Consider the following 20,439-nt stretch of genomic DNA (forward strand, 5'->3'; position numbering starts at 1 on the left):
GCTCACATGCTGTCAGATCTGCTGAGTTTCTCCAGCATTCTCAGCTTTTGTTTCAGGCTTCCAGAATCCACAGTTCTTTGTTTTATTGAAAAGGAGTGATTTCGCTACAGGACTGCAAGCTTGATCAAAGAGAGAGTTTAAGGAGCATCTTAAAGGAAAAAAGAAAAGTGGAGAGGCAGAAAAGTGTAGGGGGAGAATTCTGGACTGAATTCCAGAGAGAATTCCAGGGTTTAGTGCCTAGACAGCTGAGGGCTCACCCACCAATGCTGTAGTGATTAAAATTGGAAATTCTAAAGAGGTAAGAATTGCAGGAGTACAGAATGATAGAAGGTGTGCATTGTTGTGTAAACTGTACAAGTACCTGACAAACTTTTGTGAAGTCACCATAGATCAATGTCCTTCTTTGCTTGCGGATCACTATAAATCAATGCCTTTTGATCCATGTTTCTTTTGATTGGCAACAGCTTCTCCTGACCTAGTCTATCCAGTCCGTCCACAATTGTAAAAAGCTTTATGAAGTCTCCTTTCAGCCACCTTCTCTCCAAGGAGCACAATACCAACTTCTTCAATTGATCCTCCTCAACAAAGTTCCTCATTCTGGGACCTAGTCTTGTAAATTATTTAGTGTGATTTAGGGAAGTAGTGCCTGAATCCAAAAATATAATCTAGGCGGCCTCGGAGGCCCAGCTTTATCAATCACGTGACCCCCACACCCCACTACACCTCTTACTGACTACCTAGGCCCTACGCAGCTTTGGTCTGGTTTCTGGTCATAAACAAGCTGATATTCAACAGCGCCAGAACTCATCCATCATGAGGCCGGATGCTTAAATCACAAAGCAGCTGGTTGGGTGATTGACAGTGAAATAACTCCACAGAGGCCGGTGTCCCATCACCAAGTCGCCCTTAATTGACATATGAATAGTTCTTGAATTAGCATTGCTGCATTCAGTCTCTCTGACACTCAGTCTTCTTATCTGTCAGCCAGGGCTCCTGATTAGAACATATTGACAGTCCCAAGCAGGGAACTCATTCTAAGAGGACCAGCTGGCTGACTTCATTCCAATCATTAAAGGCAGAAGAAGAGCACCAAAAATGGTAGAGAGATTAAAATCAGGATGCAAGGGAGATTAGAACTGGAGGAATGCGGGTATCATTTTTATTCATTCATGGGATGCGGGCATCGCTGGTTGGACAAGCATTTATTGCCGATCCCTAATAGCCCTTGAGAAGTTGGTAGTGAACTGCTACGTAGGTAGATCCGTAGTGCCATTAGAAAGGGAGTTCCAAGATTTTGACTCAGCAACACTGAGTCGATATATTTCCTATTAAGAGTGTTAAGTGGCTTGGAGGGGATCCTGTAGGTGGTGATGTTCCCATGTTTCTGCTGCCCTTGTCCTTATAAATGGTAGTTGTCTTGGGCTTGCAACTTGCTGTCTAAGGAAATTTAGTGAAATTCTATTGTGCATTTTGTAGATGGTACACACTGCTATGACTGAGCATCGGTGGTGGGGGAAGTGGGTGTTTGTGTACGAATTGCCAATCAAGTGGACTGCTTTATCCTTGGATGGCATCAAGCTTCTTGAGTGTTGTTGGGGCTGCACCCATCCAGGCAAGTGGGGAGTATCCCACCGCGCTCCTGACTTATGCCTTGTAGATGGTGGGCAGTATCTGGGGAGTCAGGAGGCGAGTTACTCATCGCAGGATTCCTTCCTTCTGAATTCCTCTTGTAATGACAGAATTTATATGCTACGCCAGTGCCCAATCCCACATGGTGTGCTTTTGACATGTCCATTGCAACTTTCAGTGCTGTAGCCAAGTGTTTAATTGTTCAACTGTTCTGTCTTGGATTATGAGAGTCTGATAACTGATCTATGCAAACAGTGCTTGACTGTTAAGCCTGAGTGAACACTCCATGCAAAGTAAACACACACCATAAAACCTGGGATAAGCATGTGTGCTTATTTGTGATTGCAAAAATATTTTACAACTCTTGTGCATAAAATGGTTGCATGTTGAAAACTCATTTCAAATTTGCATTGCTCTGAGGAATTTAAAATACACCACTCAGCCAGTTAGAGGGGACATCTTCATTGTCCAATCAGAAATGGCAGATGAGTGGTTCTGAAAACTCAAGTGCCAATGAGAGGCCCCCCAATACTTGGTATCCTGTAGCCCCAGTGACCTGAGTTGGCAGCTTCCAATCTGAGTGGGGGTACTGCACAGGAGAAGGGTGGGTAGCTTTGCTTTTTCTTTTCCTCTTTTATTGATGTTACACCTGCTTAGTTGTGATCCTGGGCAGCCCGGCCAATGAGTTACAGTTGTGATCTGGCAGCTGTTATGGTTCTGGCCATGATGGTCCCTCACAGCACCCTTCATTCCGCTCTGCCCTACATCCTGCACTCTCAACCTTCCGTGTGGGCCTTGACATGGCTGAAATTGAAGGAAACTGCCCACATTGCTGACAGAATGTTTTCTTTTTTTAATCAACCGATTCAGATATATCACAACACCCCTCAGTAGGAGGTGGAATTAGAGCCAGAGCCTCCTAGCTCAGACGTAGGGATACTGCCATTTCACCATAAGACTCCCATTGCTGACTGGAAATAATTGGTTCTTAATTGGCACTGCTTCTCAACCCATACTAATCCATTCCAGGATCCCTAATTGATAATAATTTGGGGACAGTGTTGAGTGGTTAATGTCACTGGGATAGTCATCTGGGATAGACCAATGCTTTGGGGAGTTCAAATATTGCCATGACAACTGGTGGAATTTAACCTGAATTCATAAATCTGGGATTCAAAGGTAGTTTCAGGAATAGTGATCATGAAACTATTATCAATTGTTATAAGAACTAATCTGGTTCACTCTTGTCTTTAGGGAAGGAAATGTTGCCCTTACCCAGCCTGGCCTACATGTAACTCCAAATACACAGCAAATGTTGTTAAGTCTTAATTGTCTTCTACACATGACCAAACAAAACACTCAGCTCAAGGGCAATTAGGAATGTCCAACATTTGCTGGCTTTGCCAACAATGCCCACATCCCATGAAAGACTGAATAAAAAGGAAGCAAGGAAGTCAATTGTCATGAAATTCACCTCCAATCCTGAACCCAACCCACCAGCAAATTCAATCTGCAGGTTTGCTTCCAATTGCTTGAGAGTTTTGTGTGAAGGATAACTGGTAGAGGAACGCAAGCAACATGTATAGCTCAGTGTGTCAGTTCACAAGCTTGTGTTGAAAGAAGAATAGGAAAATGCAGCAAAGTGGAGCTAAGGATGGTCAGATCCGCAATGTTCTCATTGACTGGCAGAGCAGATTCAATGGGCTGAATGGCCTATTTCTGCTCCTACATCTGATGCTCTTATGGAGTTAGCTTAAGAATGGAGTTGTCAATAAATATCCTGACCGATGGATAAAGTGAGACTTGTCTAAAGTCGTGCATTAAATATTGGATCCTTTTCCCAATCCAGTCCATCAGGTAACATAATAGAATTTGAAGGCATTGATGGAGGCCATTTGTTCCATCATGCTTTTCTAGAATAGCTATCAAACAAAACAAGCTAATAATTTATTTTCAGTTCCCTGCACTCCTTTAATATTTTTCTTTTATAAATATTGGCTAATTTACTGTTTTCCTTAGGGTACTTTCCAGAGGAGGTGAAATTTCCATGTTGTTTCTTTCAAATTGATCCATTGCTAGGTTCAGCTGCAATAAAAACTGAAATTGTCAGGAATACTCAACAGGTCTGGGTTACATCTGTGGAGCAAGAGACAAAGCTAACATTTCGTGACTTCTTTAGAACTGAAGAACGTTGGACTCAAAACATTGACTCTGTTTCTCTCTCCACAGATGCTGTCAGATCTGCTGAAATTCTCTAGCACTTTCCATTCCTATTTCAGATTTCCAGCATCTGTGATATTTTGCTTTCACTGCGAGTCCCGTGGAAGATATTATTTTCAAACTCTTGTGTGCTGTGGAAAACCATGTTACCAGTCCCTCGCTTAATTAGTTCATTAAGTAGCTGTGCTTTAAAACTACAAGCTGTTCAAATATGTTTTGGAAGGGAGAAAAAAGCACAATTAAATTGAAAATACTGTGGAAAGATTCTTCTGCTAAATTGTACAATGGTCCCAGTAGACTAGTTCTTAACAGTTCCTATAAATAGGACTGTGAAGATGACTAATTATTAAACAAGTCAACCCAAAAATTATGTATTCATTGAGTTCCTTCCATGCTGCAAGTCAAAGAATAAATTAAAGAGGATGGAAAGAGATTTAGCATTGAAAGATAAAGTAGATGAGCAGAGATAGAAAGTGCACAAGAGGGCAAATGGGCGATCCAGAAGGATGGGTTACAGCTGCAATGTCAGCGGCAGTAATAAGAGAAGTGAAAGGCAGACATTGAGAATGAATTAAAATTTTCCAAAAGAAGGAATTAAGGAGCCAGGAAATCAAAATTGACACAGAAATGAAGGGTGTTATCTGTGAAATGGAAGCACAAAGTAGATCAGTGAGGTGAGAGTCCAGAATTATGAGGGGCAATTCCACAGCACTACACTCCCAGTGAGGACCCAGGCGCAAACAGGTAAGGGGAATGTTTAATTTCCGTCAGAATGACATGAATAAGAAAGGTTGTTGCATTGAACCACCTGAGTGGACCGCTGTGTATGAACTCTGGGATTTGAGTTGACATCCAGCTCAGTCTTGGTGGAATGTATTGAAGATATAAGGGGGGTATTGAAGATCATACAGGGCTTTGCAAGCAAGCACCTACCAAATCTACGAGCGCATTTCAGGGTGAATGGGCTCTAAACATTGTCCATAAGTGTACGGAGAGCACAGTGTAACAGTGGCCATGTTACACTGCAACGGATAACCACAAGGACTATCCACATCCAATTTGCAAGTACTTGCCACGTCAGGCTCCTCACTGTGCGTTAAGAACGTGCTGCTGAAGGTGACGGCCTCTAGAAAATCAACTGCGGTTTCAAGAATGGTGCAAATAGCTTTCCTAACATTGGGCGGCATTTTCTGCTTTCCCTGGAGGTGATTTGGAGGCTGGGAAAGGGATTTAATTTGGCAGGTAGTGATGTACCTAAACCCTTATTACCTTTCTACCTCCATCAGAACTAAATTATAGATAGGAAGGTCCATGGCCCACCTTTATCCCTCATGGTCACTGGGGGCCTGAATTATTGCCTACCCAAAAACCTCATTCTACTGCCATTATGATTAATTTAGCTGCAGACGAGCCCAGTCACTATGCAACATGCATGGCAGCTGAAATACCAGAGAAACCTCTCCGAGCTTCTTGAAAAGAAGAAGCCAGGTGATCATTTCCATGGGGCTCTCACTTAATGGAACTCGACATTTGATAGAGGGCTGGACATTGGGAAGTGACAGGTGGAGTTAGGTATGGGCAGGGTGACTGTTATCAACCCCTGGCCTTGTCATTGATCTCTTTTCCACCTTTCCTGCAACCATGGCCCCATAAATATCCACCCCAGACCCCACACACTCTCATCTCCACACACACATAGTACATAACCATGGCCCTGGTGCTCTGCAGTCCTTGGACTCTGGTGTGTTCTGACCCTGCAACTACCACAGCTCCTCAGTGGCACTGCTAGGCACAAGAGTTGCCTGCCTCTGATTGGCCACCAGCTCTCTCTAGGCGAGACAAAGGCCCCCGAGTCTTGATTCCAGAGCTGACTTTGCCACTGCCTGATTGGCAATTAGCTGCCCAGCCACTAGATAGGACCCAAAATGTCTCATTAAGATTCTGCCCAATATCTCCTCTTTTCAGAGAGAACAAGCTACATTCTGTAACCTGAGATAGTAGGAACTGCAGATGCTGGAAAACCTGAGATAACAAGGTGTAGGGCTGGATGAACACAACAGGCCAAGCAGCATCATAGGAGCAGGAAGGCTGACATTTCGGGATGAAGGGTCTAGGCCCGAAACGTCAGCCTTCCTGCTCCTATGATACTGCTTCGCATGTTGTGTTCATCCAGCTCTACACCTTGTTATCTCACATTCTGTAACCTGTCTTCATAGGTTTGAGTTGTAATTTTCTCAGTTGTTGGTATGTTCCATTTAGTGAAGGTGTATCTTGAAATTCTGGGTTAATTCCATTCTAATAGGTTCATGGATTCTGAGTCTGCCATTGTGAATTTATGTCCCACTTACAAACAGCACGATTTTAGGTCAGCACTGACAATTCCATTTGTTTGTTTAGATGGACTGAAAACATCCCATCACTGTGTGGACAAGGGCCCTAACATTTTGCTGAAAATGTAATAATTAGCCATAGCAACAATTAGCTGCTATTAGCTATTAGCTGCTGAGGATATTAGCTGCCTATGCACTCATCTGCCATCTGTTGGGCTTTGCTATGCACTGCTTGGTTATTGTGTTTATTTTATTTCCTTTCCAGTCATAACCACCTCTTTTCAAGTCTTCTGCCATACCCTCAGAGCCTCAAGTGCCCTGTTACAGTTTGTTTAGATTCCCCTGTGACTAAGTTGCATCTTCTAATTTCCTACCATTCAGTTCCCACCCTGAAAATTTACAATCACAATGTCTCATTCTCAAAAGTCACACAACTATCTCCCATTTTCCAATTTCCTGGTGCTATCTACCATCCTTGAGTGTCCTGTGACATGCTGCACACCACATGTATCCTGTCATTCTCCAAGTGTCAGGTTACCTCGCAACTTTCTGATCTTAATCAGAAGTAGGAAAAGCCTTGAAATGTGCCTGTCAGCATGGATGAATTGAGCCAAAGGGCTTGTTTCCATGCTGCATGACTCTGAGATGTTCCTGGTGCCCCAAACCAGTTCAGTCTACTCTCAGGGGAGTCTGGGTTTGCATGCCTGAGCTATCAGGAGCATTGAGTTATAAATCCTGCAGGAACATATTGTTTTAAGCTTCACATTCTGTTTGTATACTCCTCATTGAAAGAATAACGTAAATGGATGAGTTATTTTGGAAAATTACAGAATTATGAACTGCATATTTTTAATTAATGGCTGTTAGTAATCCCTATGCAAGGCTTACACATGTAATTACATGGTGATTTGAAGGGAATGAGATGGCAGTTTTGTTCTCACTGTGTTATTGAGCCTCTCCCTCACAATGCTTCTCAGGAGAAATTACCAATTCATCATTTTTTAATGATACATGGGTGGGTTACCAATTAGTCAGAAATGAGAGTGACAGCCCCTTGGTAACACAATTCTGACAGAGGTTTCTTTCCCCCTTCATCTGTAGTTTCCCTTTGGGAGCCACAGAGTACAGAGAGGAAAATAATGGAACTTGCTTGAGTATATTCAAACCTGGAAGGAAAACCCAAATTAATTCCAGACTTAGATACAACCGCATCCGAGGAAGATGTCAGTTTAAATGTCAGCCAAGACAGTATTGATACTGAACCACAGGTTTGTAGGTTCAAGTCTTGCTCCGCAAAACTTAAGCTTTAAAGCTGCCTGACAGTTCCAGTGTCAGTGCTGAGGGAGTGCTGCAATGTCTGAGGTGCTGTCTTCCAGATGAGATGTTCAACAAAGGCTCCACACTAAGGACCTCATGGCCCTATTTTGGAGAAGGTCAGATGATTTTCTCTGGCATCTGGGAGAATATTTATCCTCAATTGATGCCATTAAAAAACAGTAATCTGGTTGCTATCTCATTGCTGTTTGTGAGGTTGATACATTCAAATGGACGACTGTGTTTCCCACACTCCAACAATGACTATACTTCAAAGGGACTTCACGAGCTGAAGCAATTTAGAATTTTTCACAGTTAGAAAAGACACTGCATATTTTTTCTTCCATATTTGTGTTTGTGAATCGCCAACAAATTAAGATAAACCTTGGTCTGATGATCAGCCTTTCTCTCTGCTGTTGTTTATATTTCTCTATGTGATTAGTAATACAATGGTCGCTGCTTTCCTCCATTTCCTTATCATCTTCTATTCTACCTCATTAATTGCCTTATCCTCAAAATGTCATTACTCCTCACTTCCCTCAATATTCCTTTCCTCGTACATTTCTAAAGATTCCCGAAACTCCACCTTGGTTTCAACTCATCACTACTCAATGATTTATCTCAGTTTTTCCTTCAAATTATTTTCAAGGAATAGATTTTTGGTTGTTCATTGAGAAATGTCATACATTATGGAACAAGTACCCAGTTTGATACAGTTTGACTGAGGTTTTGCTCACTGCAGCAGTCCCTTCCCAAATAAATAAACAATTATCAATTGCCATTCCAACCTTAACTTCTCTTGCTAAAATGACACATTTGAAGATTTGGGCAAACAAAACCAGGTTGTTTCTGATGCATGGCTTCTCATGGTCACACAAATAGATCTGAAGTATTCTAGGTCATCCTCATGTCTAACAAGTCTTCTTTTGGGAAAAGGGCCTTTCTTCCCTGAAGAAGATGGGATTATCAGGAGTGTAGCACTGCCTCATCACATTACTGGACTGCCAACTGAGACTCTCTGCTCATCTCTTTGGTAAGGGTTTGTGAACTTGCAATCTTCTGAATCATTGACAGAAATGCAAGCACATCCGATTGGAGAAACAGAGAAATCTTATTCAAACCAACAAACTCATTTTATTTTCAATATGAATCCAACTAACTGCTCTCATTAGATTGTGCAGCCCTCTTTCTCACACAAGAGAGGCAACAAGAATTACAATAATGCTATTCACTGCTTTAATGACTTTGAGTGAATACTGGTGCTAGCATGATTTATATCATGACAGCTGTATCTATGGTCTACGGCATCTCCTTAGTCTTCAGCCTGCATCAGTGTCCCATCATGCATTTCATGTACCATGGATTCTTGATACATTGGATGTAATGCACTCCCAAGGCTATACAATATAGCTAAACTGCTCCTGCTCTAAGTCTGCTGCAACTCTATCTTATTTGCAAGAGCAACTCTCCCTTACACTTAGTTAGTCTTTTAAACTCTTTATTTATGTTCTTATGTACATTATATTACGGCTCTCTAGCACTGTATTTCAGTCTTCACTTTGTATTTTTTTGGTTACATGAAAATGTTGACGTCAGAGTAGCATCATTAAATCCATCATCATTAACACAATCCTTTCCTGTTATATCACATTAATATCCATTTCTAGTAATCTGTGGCATGTCTTTACAACTTTCTGGGTGAGTAAAGTTTCACTTCATGTCCATTATTATTTTTATTTTTAATATGATTGCATTAAATGCTTCAACCCATGAGTACAGTAAACGTTTGCCTGGAAATGCACAGTCATGCAAAATCAGAACGATTAGTGAGATATCTCATTTAATCAGGCATATTTCAGCTTATAACAGGTGCCAGCTTTGGCTCAGGTGGTAGCACTTTCAATGTTGAGTCAGTGGCCTGTGGGTTTGTATATTGTTCGAGAGATGCAGACACATCACCCAGGGAGACAAACCGGTGCAGTACTGAGAAAGGTTCAGATTGATGTCTTTACATTGAGATGTTATACCTTCCCTCTCAAGTAAAGCCTTTTCAGGGAAATGATCCCACAGCTTTCTCCCAACTAATATTGATACCTCAGCCAAAATCAATTAAAAAAGACAGTCGGATTGTTACATCGTTGATCTTCATTGCATTGTAGTCTATTGGGCGTTGGTTTGGTCAGTTGGTCACACAGCTAGTTTATGTTGTAGAGTGATATTCACAGAATGGGTTCAATTCCCACACTATCTGTGGTTACTGTGAAGGACTGTACTTCCCAACCTCTCCCATCACCTGTGGCAGTGTGACCCTCAGGTTAAAACCAATAGTCATTGCTCTCAATTGAGAGACCAGCCCTATGTAACTATGGTGAATTTACCTTTACTGTGTGCAAGTTAAGTACCACGTTTCTTTCTTTACTCCACATGGTTAAAAATTCATTCATGAGATGTAATCACTGCTGGCTGTGCTAGTATTGATTGTCTATCCCTAGTTGCCCTTGAGAAGGCGATAGTGAGCTGCCTTCTTGAAACACTGCAGCCCATCAGGGATGTGAAAATATTTCATTGGATGGAACATATTCAGAGGTCTTGAGAGGTACAATGTAAAATTTATTGTAACAGGAAGAAGAGTCTTTCTTTGTGTGTAGCACTTCTGCCATTAACACAGAATAACAGGTGGGCTGGAAGGAATGACAAGGCATTGCACAAAAAATGATAGGAATCAGATGTTATAACCTGCTAGGGCAGAACACAAGTGTTCTGTATATGTTCTGCCTAACCTTCAATTGTGTTTTCAGCCTTGTATTCCCTTCCACCATCTGTCTGTACATTAAAGACACAGGTGCTGGTTGAATCATTCCTGTCTCTGCAAGTTCAGTCCCAGCAAATAGCATTGCCTGGGTGGATATTTTTAGCCTGTTCACAAAGTCACATGGCATTAGAATTTGCTTCTTACTCCAAAGCGCTATTTCCAAAAAAGAACTACCAATTTCTGATTGCAATGGGAAATGCAATTTTGGTTTTGTAAAGTGCATTCAACCTTCTCAAGTCACAGTGCCAAAAGAGCACTGCAGAACCAGTATTGAAACCCACACTTATAAAAGTAATTGAGATATTTGCAAAAGTGGAAGACTTCATGCCTCATTCTTCGTGCTTAATTATTACTGACTGCTTTGACCTTTTCAATTTCTCTTCCAATGTTGCTCCCCTCATCTCCTGGCCATGGAATCCAACTTTATTCCTAGTGGGGCCCATTGAACATCGATCCACGTTCTCCTTCCTGGGGTGAGACTGGCAGAGACCCCAAGTAGCTGCTTGTCTGAGCACAGACAGTGGGGGTGGAGTTGTGTAGTCTGTATGGCATCTTTGGAGGTGGAAGGGTATTTCATGAGGCAGGGTGATGCCATTGCATTCTTGCCCCTACGAGAATCAAGTCAGGGAGGGAAAGCCTCCTGACTCAGCAATCAGTTAGGAGGTCCTTAATTGGGCCGTTAATCGTAGAAACCCTACAGTGCAGATAGAGGCCATTCGGCCCTTCGAGTCTGTGCCACCCCTCTGAGAACACTCTCACCCTATCCTCGTAACCCCACATGGGGTTTTACCGTGTGACTAAACCACGCAGCCTGCACATCCCTGGAGACTGCAGGGCAATTTAGCATGGCCAATCCAATTAGCCCGCACATCTTTGGATTATGGGAGGAAACCACAGCACCCGGAGAAAAGCCAGACAGGCAAGCAGAGAATGTGCAAATCCCGCACACTGTCACCCAAGACTGGACTTGAACCAGGGTCCCTGGTGCTGTGAGGCTGTGGTACTTGCCACTGAGCGACCGTGCCAACTGGCACCAGGGCCTGATTGCATTACAACTGATGTTAATCCACAGCATGTCTGGCTTCATTACGAATGACATGTGAAACTGTGTACACTGCTTGTAGTCTGGGGAGACGGTGTGTTACTCAGGGGCTTTTAGTGCCTCAGCGAGGGAGTTGAACATAGAACATAGAACAGTACAGCACAGTACAGGCCCTTTGGCCCATGGCGTTGTGCCGAACTTTTACCCTAAACCTAAGGTCTATCTAACCTCCACCCCTGCCTTATACTATCATCCATATGCCTATCTAATAGCCGCTTAAATGCCCCTAATGAGGCCGACTCCACTATCCTCTCCGGCAATGCATTCCATGCCCCTACCACTCTCTGAGTAAAGATCCTACCTCTGACGTCTCCCCGATATCTACCTCCACTCACTTTAAAACTATGTCCCCTCGTAATAGCTACCTCCACCCTAGGAAAATGTGTCTGGCTGTCTATTCTATCTATACCTCTGATCATTTTGTACACCTCAATCAAGTCACCTCTCATCCTTCTCATTCTGAAGAGAAAAGCCCTAGCTCTCTCAACCTTTCCTCATAAGATCTTCCCTCCATTCCAGGCAACATCCTGGTAAATCTCCTCTGCACCTTTTCCAACGCTTCCACATCTTTCCTGTAATGAGGCGACCAGAACTGGACACAATCCTCCAGATGTGGCCGAACCAGGCTTTTGTATAGCTGGAGCATAACTTCACGGCTCTTGAACTCAATCCCTCTATGAATGAAAGCTAACACACCATACGCTTTCTTAACAACTCTATCCACCTGGGTGGCATCCAGATTCGGTGGTGGTCAGCTGAGAGTCATCCCTCTGCCCTTGTAGGTGACCCCTCACCCCCAAACCAAGTGGCTCCTACTGCAATAGCCGCTCTTGCCACTGCTTAACTCAGACTTGGGTTGATGTTTCTGGACTTCTGTCAGGTGTCGTAGCAACACCTGCTTGTAAAAGAGACAGGAATGGGAGGGCATAGATTTAAAGTGATGTGTAAATGAAGCAAGGGTGATGTAAAGAAAAAATACTTTCTCACACAGTGAGTAGTTAAAATATAGAATGCACTGTATAGAACTGCAGGTTCAAATGAGGCATTCAAGAGGTTATTGGATGATCATTTGGATAGAAATGGTGTGCAAGGGATACGGGGAAAAGGTGAGAGACACTGCATAATAGAATCAGTGCAGGCATGATGGGTAAAATGGCCTCCTTATGCCTTGTAACAATTCTGTGAACCATCGCCTCTCCAAAGGCACTGCCAGTCAAAATCATTGGCCCAAGCCAATGAGTTCTGATGTTCAACTGTTGGAGGGGCAGCCATCTGATGGGGAAGCTGCCAGGCTAGGTTTTTATGCCCACACCCCATGCCTCACTCTCTCCAGAAGGTGGCTGTCCTTCCTTGGCAGTCATTGACTCATGATCATGCCTCTTGGCAACATTGACCATCCCTGCAGTATCAGTGCTCAGTCCATCTGGGCAACACTTGCCCACCTTACCCCAGTGTTGTCACTAACGCCCCCACCCCCCCCACCAGTGACCTCACTATGGTTAATTTGGACACACATGTCTGCTGTATGCCCTCTACCTCTGGTGCAGTGACCCACAGCTGTAGAACTGCTGAGCTGCCAGTTGTGTTACTGGATTGGCAATCCTGTGCTGGGGTGTTTTCTTTCACGCGGCTGATGGACACATTGGCAATGACTTCATTGCTCAGCAAAGTGCAACTCAGCCTCACTGTGTGAGAAGTGGGGTCCACTCCTGCTTTCAGTCCCGACTTGTGATAAATTCCAGCCCATGTTTCAAGTGGGGACTTGAACCTCGGCCTCTTGACCCAGAGGTTAGGGCAATACCGCCACACCACGAGAGCATCTAACATTAGGACTGCAGGCAAATGTGGTTTGTAGGACAGGAGCTCACACAGAGAGGCAGAGGGCAATGGATTTCAAATCTGTTGTCTTAAGCTTTCAGACACTACTAGTGGCCTGCAGTAAGGACCTACAGATTAGTAAAACCAGATGCATTTTTTTATGGATCAATGTGTTTGAACATTTTATGGCATGTGGGACTTGAACCCCAGAGCTGGGAACATCACCCCTGCAACATCCAAGTCTTGAAATCTGTGCTATCTGATGACTGTCCCTGCTGCCAGGTGGTACAGTTTTGAGCCCTATTATTTTTAATTATGTTCAGATACTTTCCGAGCAGGCAAGATTTGAAACTGGATTTTCTGTGTTAGAGATTGAGACACTTCTGGAGGAAAAAAGTAGTAAAATGAATGAGCACTTGGAAATGAAGGTACTGATTGGACTGAAGCACTGTTCTGTGCTTCATCTTTCATAAGTGTACATCTTTCATAAATAGTAGGAACTGCAGATGCTGAAGAATCCGAGACAACAAGGTGTAGAGCTGGATGAACACAGCAGGCCAAGCAGCATCAGAGGAGCAGGAAAGCTGACATTTCAGGCCTAGACCCCCGCCTTCCCCTCTCTCCCTATTTATTTCAGAACCCCCTTCCCCTCCCCCATTTCTGAAGAAGGGTCTAGGCCCAAAGCGTCAGCCTTCCTGCTCCTCTGATGCTGCTTGGCCTGCTGTGTTCATTCAGCTCTACACCTTGTTGTCTCTATATCTTTCATAAGTTTTTTTTTTCTGGCCTAGCCCTGTGACAAGAACATATTGGTCTTGGAAAGAGCATTACAATGATTCACAGATTCACTCCAATTGTACTGAGCCTAAAAAGAGGGTAAGTTAGGCTGTTCTCTGTATGACTGGCCATGTATTTATTTTTCTAATTTTCTTGTGGGGCATCAGCGTCACTGACTGGGCCAGCATTTATTGCTCATCCCTAGTTGCTCCTTGAGAAGATGGTGGTGAGCTGCCTTCTTGAACCTCTTCAGTCCATGTGCTGTAGGTAAACCCACAATGCTGTTATAACGCCTTGGATTTTGACAAGCAACACTGAAGGTATAGCAATATATTTCCAAGTCAGATGCTGAGTGGCTAAGAGGGGAGCTTGTAGGGTGTGGTGTTCCCACATATATGCTGCCCTTGTCCTTCTAGATGGAAGTGTTCTTGGGTTTGGATAGGGCAGTGTGTGCTTTGTGTTCTTGTAGTAGTACACCTATGTCTGGGTCAGAAGACCCAGATTCAAATCCCATCTGCTCCAGAAGCATGTCATACCTGACCAAGTTGCTTAAGGATGTCTAAAAGGGGTAAATGAGGAACATAGATAACACAATTGTGTTCCCTTGAAAGTCAAAGATTCAGTGACAATTTCATTACCATTTAAGATAATTAAAGGAGTTGATTGTGTGAAAGAAAACGATTTCTTCCAGTGAGGGAGTGCAAAATGTAATCTTAAAATTAGTGCCAGGCCATTCAGGGGTGATGGCAGGAATTAATTCTTCTCCCTGCAAAAAGCTATTGAACCTGCAGGTCAACTGAATATTTCAGATTTGAGATTGGTAGATTTTTGTTCGGTAAGTGTTTTTAGGGGTTACAGACCAAGGCAGGTAGCATGTGTTTAGACAGAGATCTACCATGATCTAATTAATGGCAGAACAGGCTGGAGGTTTACTCCTGTTGTTATATTCCTATTGCCAGTCAAGGTTAAATAATCTCCCAAGACCCTCTGTCTGGTTTAATATAGGAAGAATGGCCACGTGGGAGAGATTGTAGAGACACAATTCTGCAAAATTACAGTGAGAGAACAATCTCGTAACTGGGATGTTTCAATCTTTTAATTACTTCAATTAACCAATTATCATTGCCTTTGGGAGAGATTTCCTGATTTAAAAATTTAGTCACTGATTTTCAAAATAAAGTGAAAATGAAAAGCACGAAGGATTGGACTGTGGATATAAGTAGCACAGAGCAAGAGAGACTGTTTGAGAGAGAGAGCAAATACACTGAGAGAGTAGGTGATGAGACACACATACACTGGGGGGACAGTGTGAAGGAGCAACAAGTCTGCTGAAAACTGAACAGAGATCAAGAAACAGTGAGAAAGAGAGAGCATGTCAAACAGATAGCATAGTTTCAGTGCAGATGCCGATCTTTATTTCGCGGGAAGCCTTCTAGTTAGAGGGTCAAATACAGAAGTTGCTGGAAAAGCTCAGCAGGTCTGGCACCATCTGTGAAGAAAAAATCAGAGTTAATGTTTCGGGTCCGGTGACTCTTCCTCAGAACCCTCTCCTAACCCCCAGGCCATAGTTAGAGGGTAACTGGTTTGAAACTTATTCCAGAGACTTGAGTTCATCATCTAGTCTGTTGCTTTGAAACAAACCTGAAGGGGTTCTGCACTACCTGATGTAATCTTACACCAAGATAGACATGATGTAACCAGAAATATAATAAAGATTTGTAGAATTATTCACTTTGTGATAGAGAACATCAGGAAACTCATTCACTTCAGTTGGGGGATTTCTTACTGATGGATTCTGGAATACTCTCCACAGATCTTTTTGCCTCCCTTTCTTCCTTTCTTTCCTTTCCTTCAGGACTATTCTTAAAGCCCACCCTTTCACTGAAGAATTTGGTTGTCTCCTTGTGTGACTCGGTGTCATGTTTAGTTTTACAATGCTCCTGTCAAGTTCTTTGATATGCATCATTACATGAAAGTTGCAGCATAAGTACAAGTCATTGTTGAAACAAAGATTGGTGCAGATAGTTATAACACAGTGTGGAGCTGGAGGAACACAGCAGGCCAGGCAGCAACAGAGGAGCAGGAAAGTTGACGTTTCGGATTGGGACCCTTCTTCAGAAATGGGGGAGAGGGTAGGGAGCTGGGAAATAAATAGAGAGAGGAGGGGTGGAGCTGGGCAAGGTAGGTGGGATGGTGATAGGTGAGTGCAGTGGTGGGGATTGGTCAGTGAGGTGGGAGGAGCGGATAGGTGGGAGAGAAGATGGACAGGTTGTGTCAGGTCAAGGAGGCAGGAATGAGAGGGAGGGTTGGATATGAGATGAGGCTGGGGGTGGGAAGATTTTAAAACTGGTGATTTCTGTGTTTAAGCCATCAGGCTGTAGGCTCCCAAGGTGGAATTTTTTCTTTTATTTTCTTTTCATTCCATCTTCTCTCCCACCTATCTGTCCCACCCATCCCACTGACCAATCCCCACCACTCGCTACGTGCACTCACCTATCACCATTACCTTCCCCTAGCCCCACCACGCCTCTCTATTTTTTTCCCATCTCCCTTCCCCCTCCCCATTTCTGAAGAAGAGTCCTGACTCGAAACATCAACTTTCCTGCTCGTCTGATGCTGCCTGGCCTGCTGTGTTCCTCCAGCTCCACACTGTGTTATCTCTGACTCCAGCATATGTAGTTCTTGCTATCTCTGAATGGGCCGAGGATCTGTTTTAAAGTCAATGAAAAAGAAAATGAGGCACAGTGTAAGATGGGCTGTTGACTCATTATCACTTTTACACACCACTGTCAAAGACAAATTTCAACTGGTATTAATTTTTAAGTAGGCCAGCACTGAACTTTTTAAATAGCTGCAATAGCCAACACTATCAGTAAATTATACACACTGGGCAGAATCGTAAGGTGATAGAGATGAGCCAAAAAGGTGATGAGTTATCAAGCATTTAGGACAGGAACAAAAGCTAAGGAAGCTCTCCTTCCATGTAAGGAGATTTCAAGGTTGTGGAATAAAAACTTTCAATTAAATTAGTGAATTTGGATCCAAAAAAAAATCATCGTGGTTAAACAGTTCAAATCCTGAGGGAAACAAATTAAAGAAAACATATATAGGAAGAATGAAAGGAAGTAGGAGAGACACTTCTTCATCCAAAGACTAATAGAGTTGTGAAAAAAAAATTATCAGGAATGTGTATTGAAGCAGACGGTGTAAATGGGTCAAGAGATAATTAGATGTAATCCAGAGTGGGAAGTGACTGAGAGATGAAGTCAGGATATAGAATAGGCAGAAATGAACCTTTAGGGAGGAATATGGTTGTTGGAGGTGTAAATCAACTTGGCAAGTGGAACAGAATCAAGTGATAACAAATCAAAAGCTTGCTTGGGAGCGAAAATCAGACAAAATGCAAAAGTGAGGCTACTGACCATTTTTGAGGTGAGGTAATGGTTCTGGAAGAGTTAATGTTCGAGCTGTGATGAGCTCCCCCCACTCAGATGATGTGAATTGTTTGGGATCTGACACAGCCTCCTGAGGGAGATACATGGATCTCTTTCAACCTCTTATTCATCATATTTAATGTGCCCAAGAGTTAATGCATCTTGTTTAAATATTTTTGATTCAACCCATTCACATGTTATGACATTGGAGCAGGTGTGATTTGAATCTGACCCTTCTGGTTCAAAGGTAGGGACACTACCACTGTGCCACAACAGCCCTTAATGTAATTGCTACATGGTTACTGAGATACTATAAACTCCGTCTTGTTATGTAAGACAAGAACCTCTTCTGCTGAGATTGGTGGTCCATCATCTACCACGAACTACAGAACAACCCCTTTGGGTAGCGTCGGAAAGGGGCTTGGTGGCAGCCCCAACTACAAGCCAACAGTGGCTGGTACTTGAGCATTACATGATATTATGACATTCTTTACTGAGAGTTCCAGTTTCCTTACCTCAGGCGTGAATGAACAATCACACTAAAGCATGTGCAAAACTCCAAAGCAATTCTTCAACATTGTCATTAGAACTGCACCCGGCACCTTCTGAACCACCCAGAGCCGTGTTAGTCCCTGGATGTTTCCCCACACAAAGTATATTTTCCAAATAGACCTCCGCAGGTGGACTGACTAGAATGGAGAGATTCTATGTGACTTGTTCCACATGATTGACTTTGAATCGTCAAAAGCAAGCTCGTTCGCCCTGCGTTTCAATTCAAAATATTTTACTCTGAGGAAAGCTGCAGGTTTGAGAAAATTATTTTACGGGTGATTAGGATCTGCTTCAAGGGCACATTTAAAAGTTGGAAATCTCTCTGGGGGGAGTTTGTCACTCCAGTTAAGGTAGGGGCCCTCCAATCGCTTTCAAGATACCCAACTATAAACTGACAGCTGGCAGTCTGACAGCAAACAAATTAGATTTTCTATTGAAAACCAGACGAAAGGTTTGTTTTATCGGGTGACTTCATTGTTAATCTGGTCACCCTCTAATCAGTTTTAGTGATAAAGGAACCAAATGTGTGACAGAAGGGAATATGACATGAATTGTCAAATGAGATACTCTACAGTTGAAGCTCCCTGTTTAATGGAATTCAGTAAAACAATAGGAAAAAGTTTATTGCATGAGTTTCTTTTCCCCTAATTTTCATCCTTTGTATTTCAAAGGTATTACTTTACATCACCATCACTTGTCAAAGTCCTAAACTCTGGAATTCTCTACCCAAGACTCTTCATCTTTCTATCTTCCTCTAAGGTGTAGCTTAGAACGTATCTCTTGTAGGCACACAGTGCCTTAAGTACAAGACCTCAAAGCTGACGTTGCACGATCAGATGTGCTGACTTTCTGATAAGTTGCTAAAATGAGGCCACATCTGCCCTCTCAGAATATGTAAAAGATCCACTCACCCAAATTTGAAGAAGAGAACATAATCTGAGAGTAAAGGGTCCATAAGATCATAAGAAATAGGAGCAGGAGGAGGCCACTCAGCCCCTCAATCCTGTTCCACCATCCAATAGGATCATGACTGATCTGATGCTCCTCACCACTGCTTTCCTGCCCTTCCCCCATAACCATTGATTCCCCAACTGATCAAGAACCTATCTAACTCAGCCTTAAATTTATACAAGGACTCTGCCCCCACAGGTCTCGATGGCAAGGAGTTCCAAAGACGCTCAAGCCTCTGAGAGAAGAAATTCCTTCTCAACCCAATTTTAAATTGTCACCTATGTATTCTGAGTCTATGTCTCTTAAGGTTGCTCACTCAAGACAGAGATGAGAGGAATTTCTTCCCTCATAGGGTAGTGAATCTGGAATTCTTTACTTCAGAAGGCTGTCATTGAGGATTTTCAAGTATACAAGATAGACCGATTTTAAGTGTTATTGTTGAACAGGCAGGAAAATGGAGTTGAGAATTTATCAGATCAACCATGATCTCATTGAATGACAGAGCAGAGTCTATGGAGCTGAGTTGTCTACTTCTGCACCAATGTCTTATTGCCCAATGGACTAAGGAATTAGTCCCAGCATTCTGTCCATTATCTAACCCTAAATCCCAAACACAAAAACAGATCATCTGTTCATTATCACTTTGGTGTATAATTTGGCTGCTGCATTTTTCACATTACGATGGCGACTACACGTCATTTTCTTTGGCCGTAAGCTGCTTTGGGACATGCGATGACCCTGAAAGGAGCTATAGAAATGCAAGCTTTTGTTTTTTTAATTGTCCTGATAGCTTCTTTTGTGTCTCGCTGTCAAATTCCGCCTGGACTTTTTCTTTTGCTAAATTCAAGGTGCTACGTAAATGCAATTTGTTGTTAAATCCTTTTGATCATTTTCTGTAGAAACCAAACAATGAACGAAAAACTGTCGGAGCAACAATGTAAACAGGGACGGCCTGGATTTTAATTTTTGCTTTTATCTCCCCTGCAGATAACTCGGTCAGTATCTTGGCCAGACACAGTGGATTCAGCAGGCAGAAACAAGACATTTACTTCCTGCCCATCATAATCTCGGACAGTGGGAACCCCCCCATGAGCAGCACCAACACACTCACCATTCGGGTCTGTGGTTGCAGCACTGATGGAACCGTACAGTCCTGCAACGTGGAAGCTTTTGTTCTGCCCATCGGGTTAAGCATGGGAGCTTTAATAGCTATCTTAGCCTGCATTATCCTCCTCTTAGGTAGGTGTGAATATGCAGAATGCCAATATATCTGTTAATTTATATGTTACGGTGGCTTTGGGATCATCAGCTGTAGTTCAGTGATAGCATTCTCACCTGAGAGTTTGGAGGTTGTACACCAATTCAGACCGCTACATCAGTTCAGTGCTGAGGGACTGCTGCACTGTTGGAGGCGCTATTTTCAAATGCAACATTAAACTGAAGCCAGAGATAGTAGGAACTGCCGATGCTGGAGAATCTGAGATAACAAGGTGTAGAGCTGGA

The 20,439-nt window shown here is 42.9% G+C and overlaps 1 protein-coding gene across 1 annotated transcript in view; it reads left to right on the forward strand.

Annotated features, from left to right (window-relative positions):
• cdh8 (cadherin 8) overlaps positions 1 to 20,439 on the forward strand; it is a 220,649-nt gene that overhangs the window by 193,129 nt on the left and 7,081 nt on the right. The window contains exon 10 of the mRNA XM_048605765.1: positions 19,924 to 20,175. Coding sequence (XP_048461722.1) covers positions 19,924 to 20,175 — 252 coding nt within the window. The remainder of the gene's footprint in view (positions 1 to 19,923; positions 20,176 to 20,439) is intronic.

Source organism: Rhincodon typus, chromosome 15, assembly GCF_021869965.1.
Source record: "Rhincodon typus isolate 14 chromosome 15, sRhiTyp1.1, whole genome shotgun sequence".
Lineage (NCBI taxonomy): Eukaryota > Metazoa > Chordata > Chondrichthyes > Orectolobiformes > Rhincodontidae > Rhincodon > Rhincodon typus.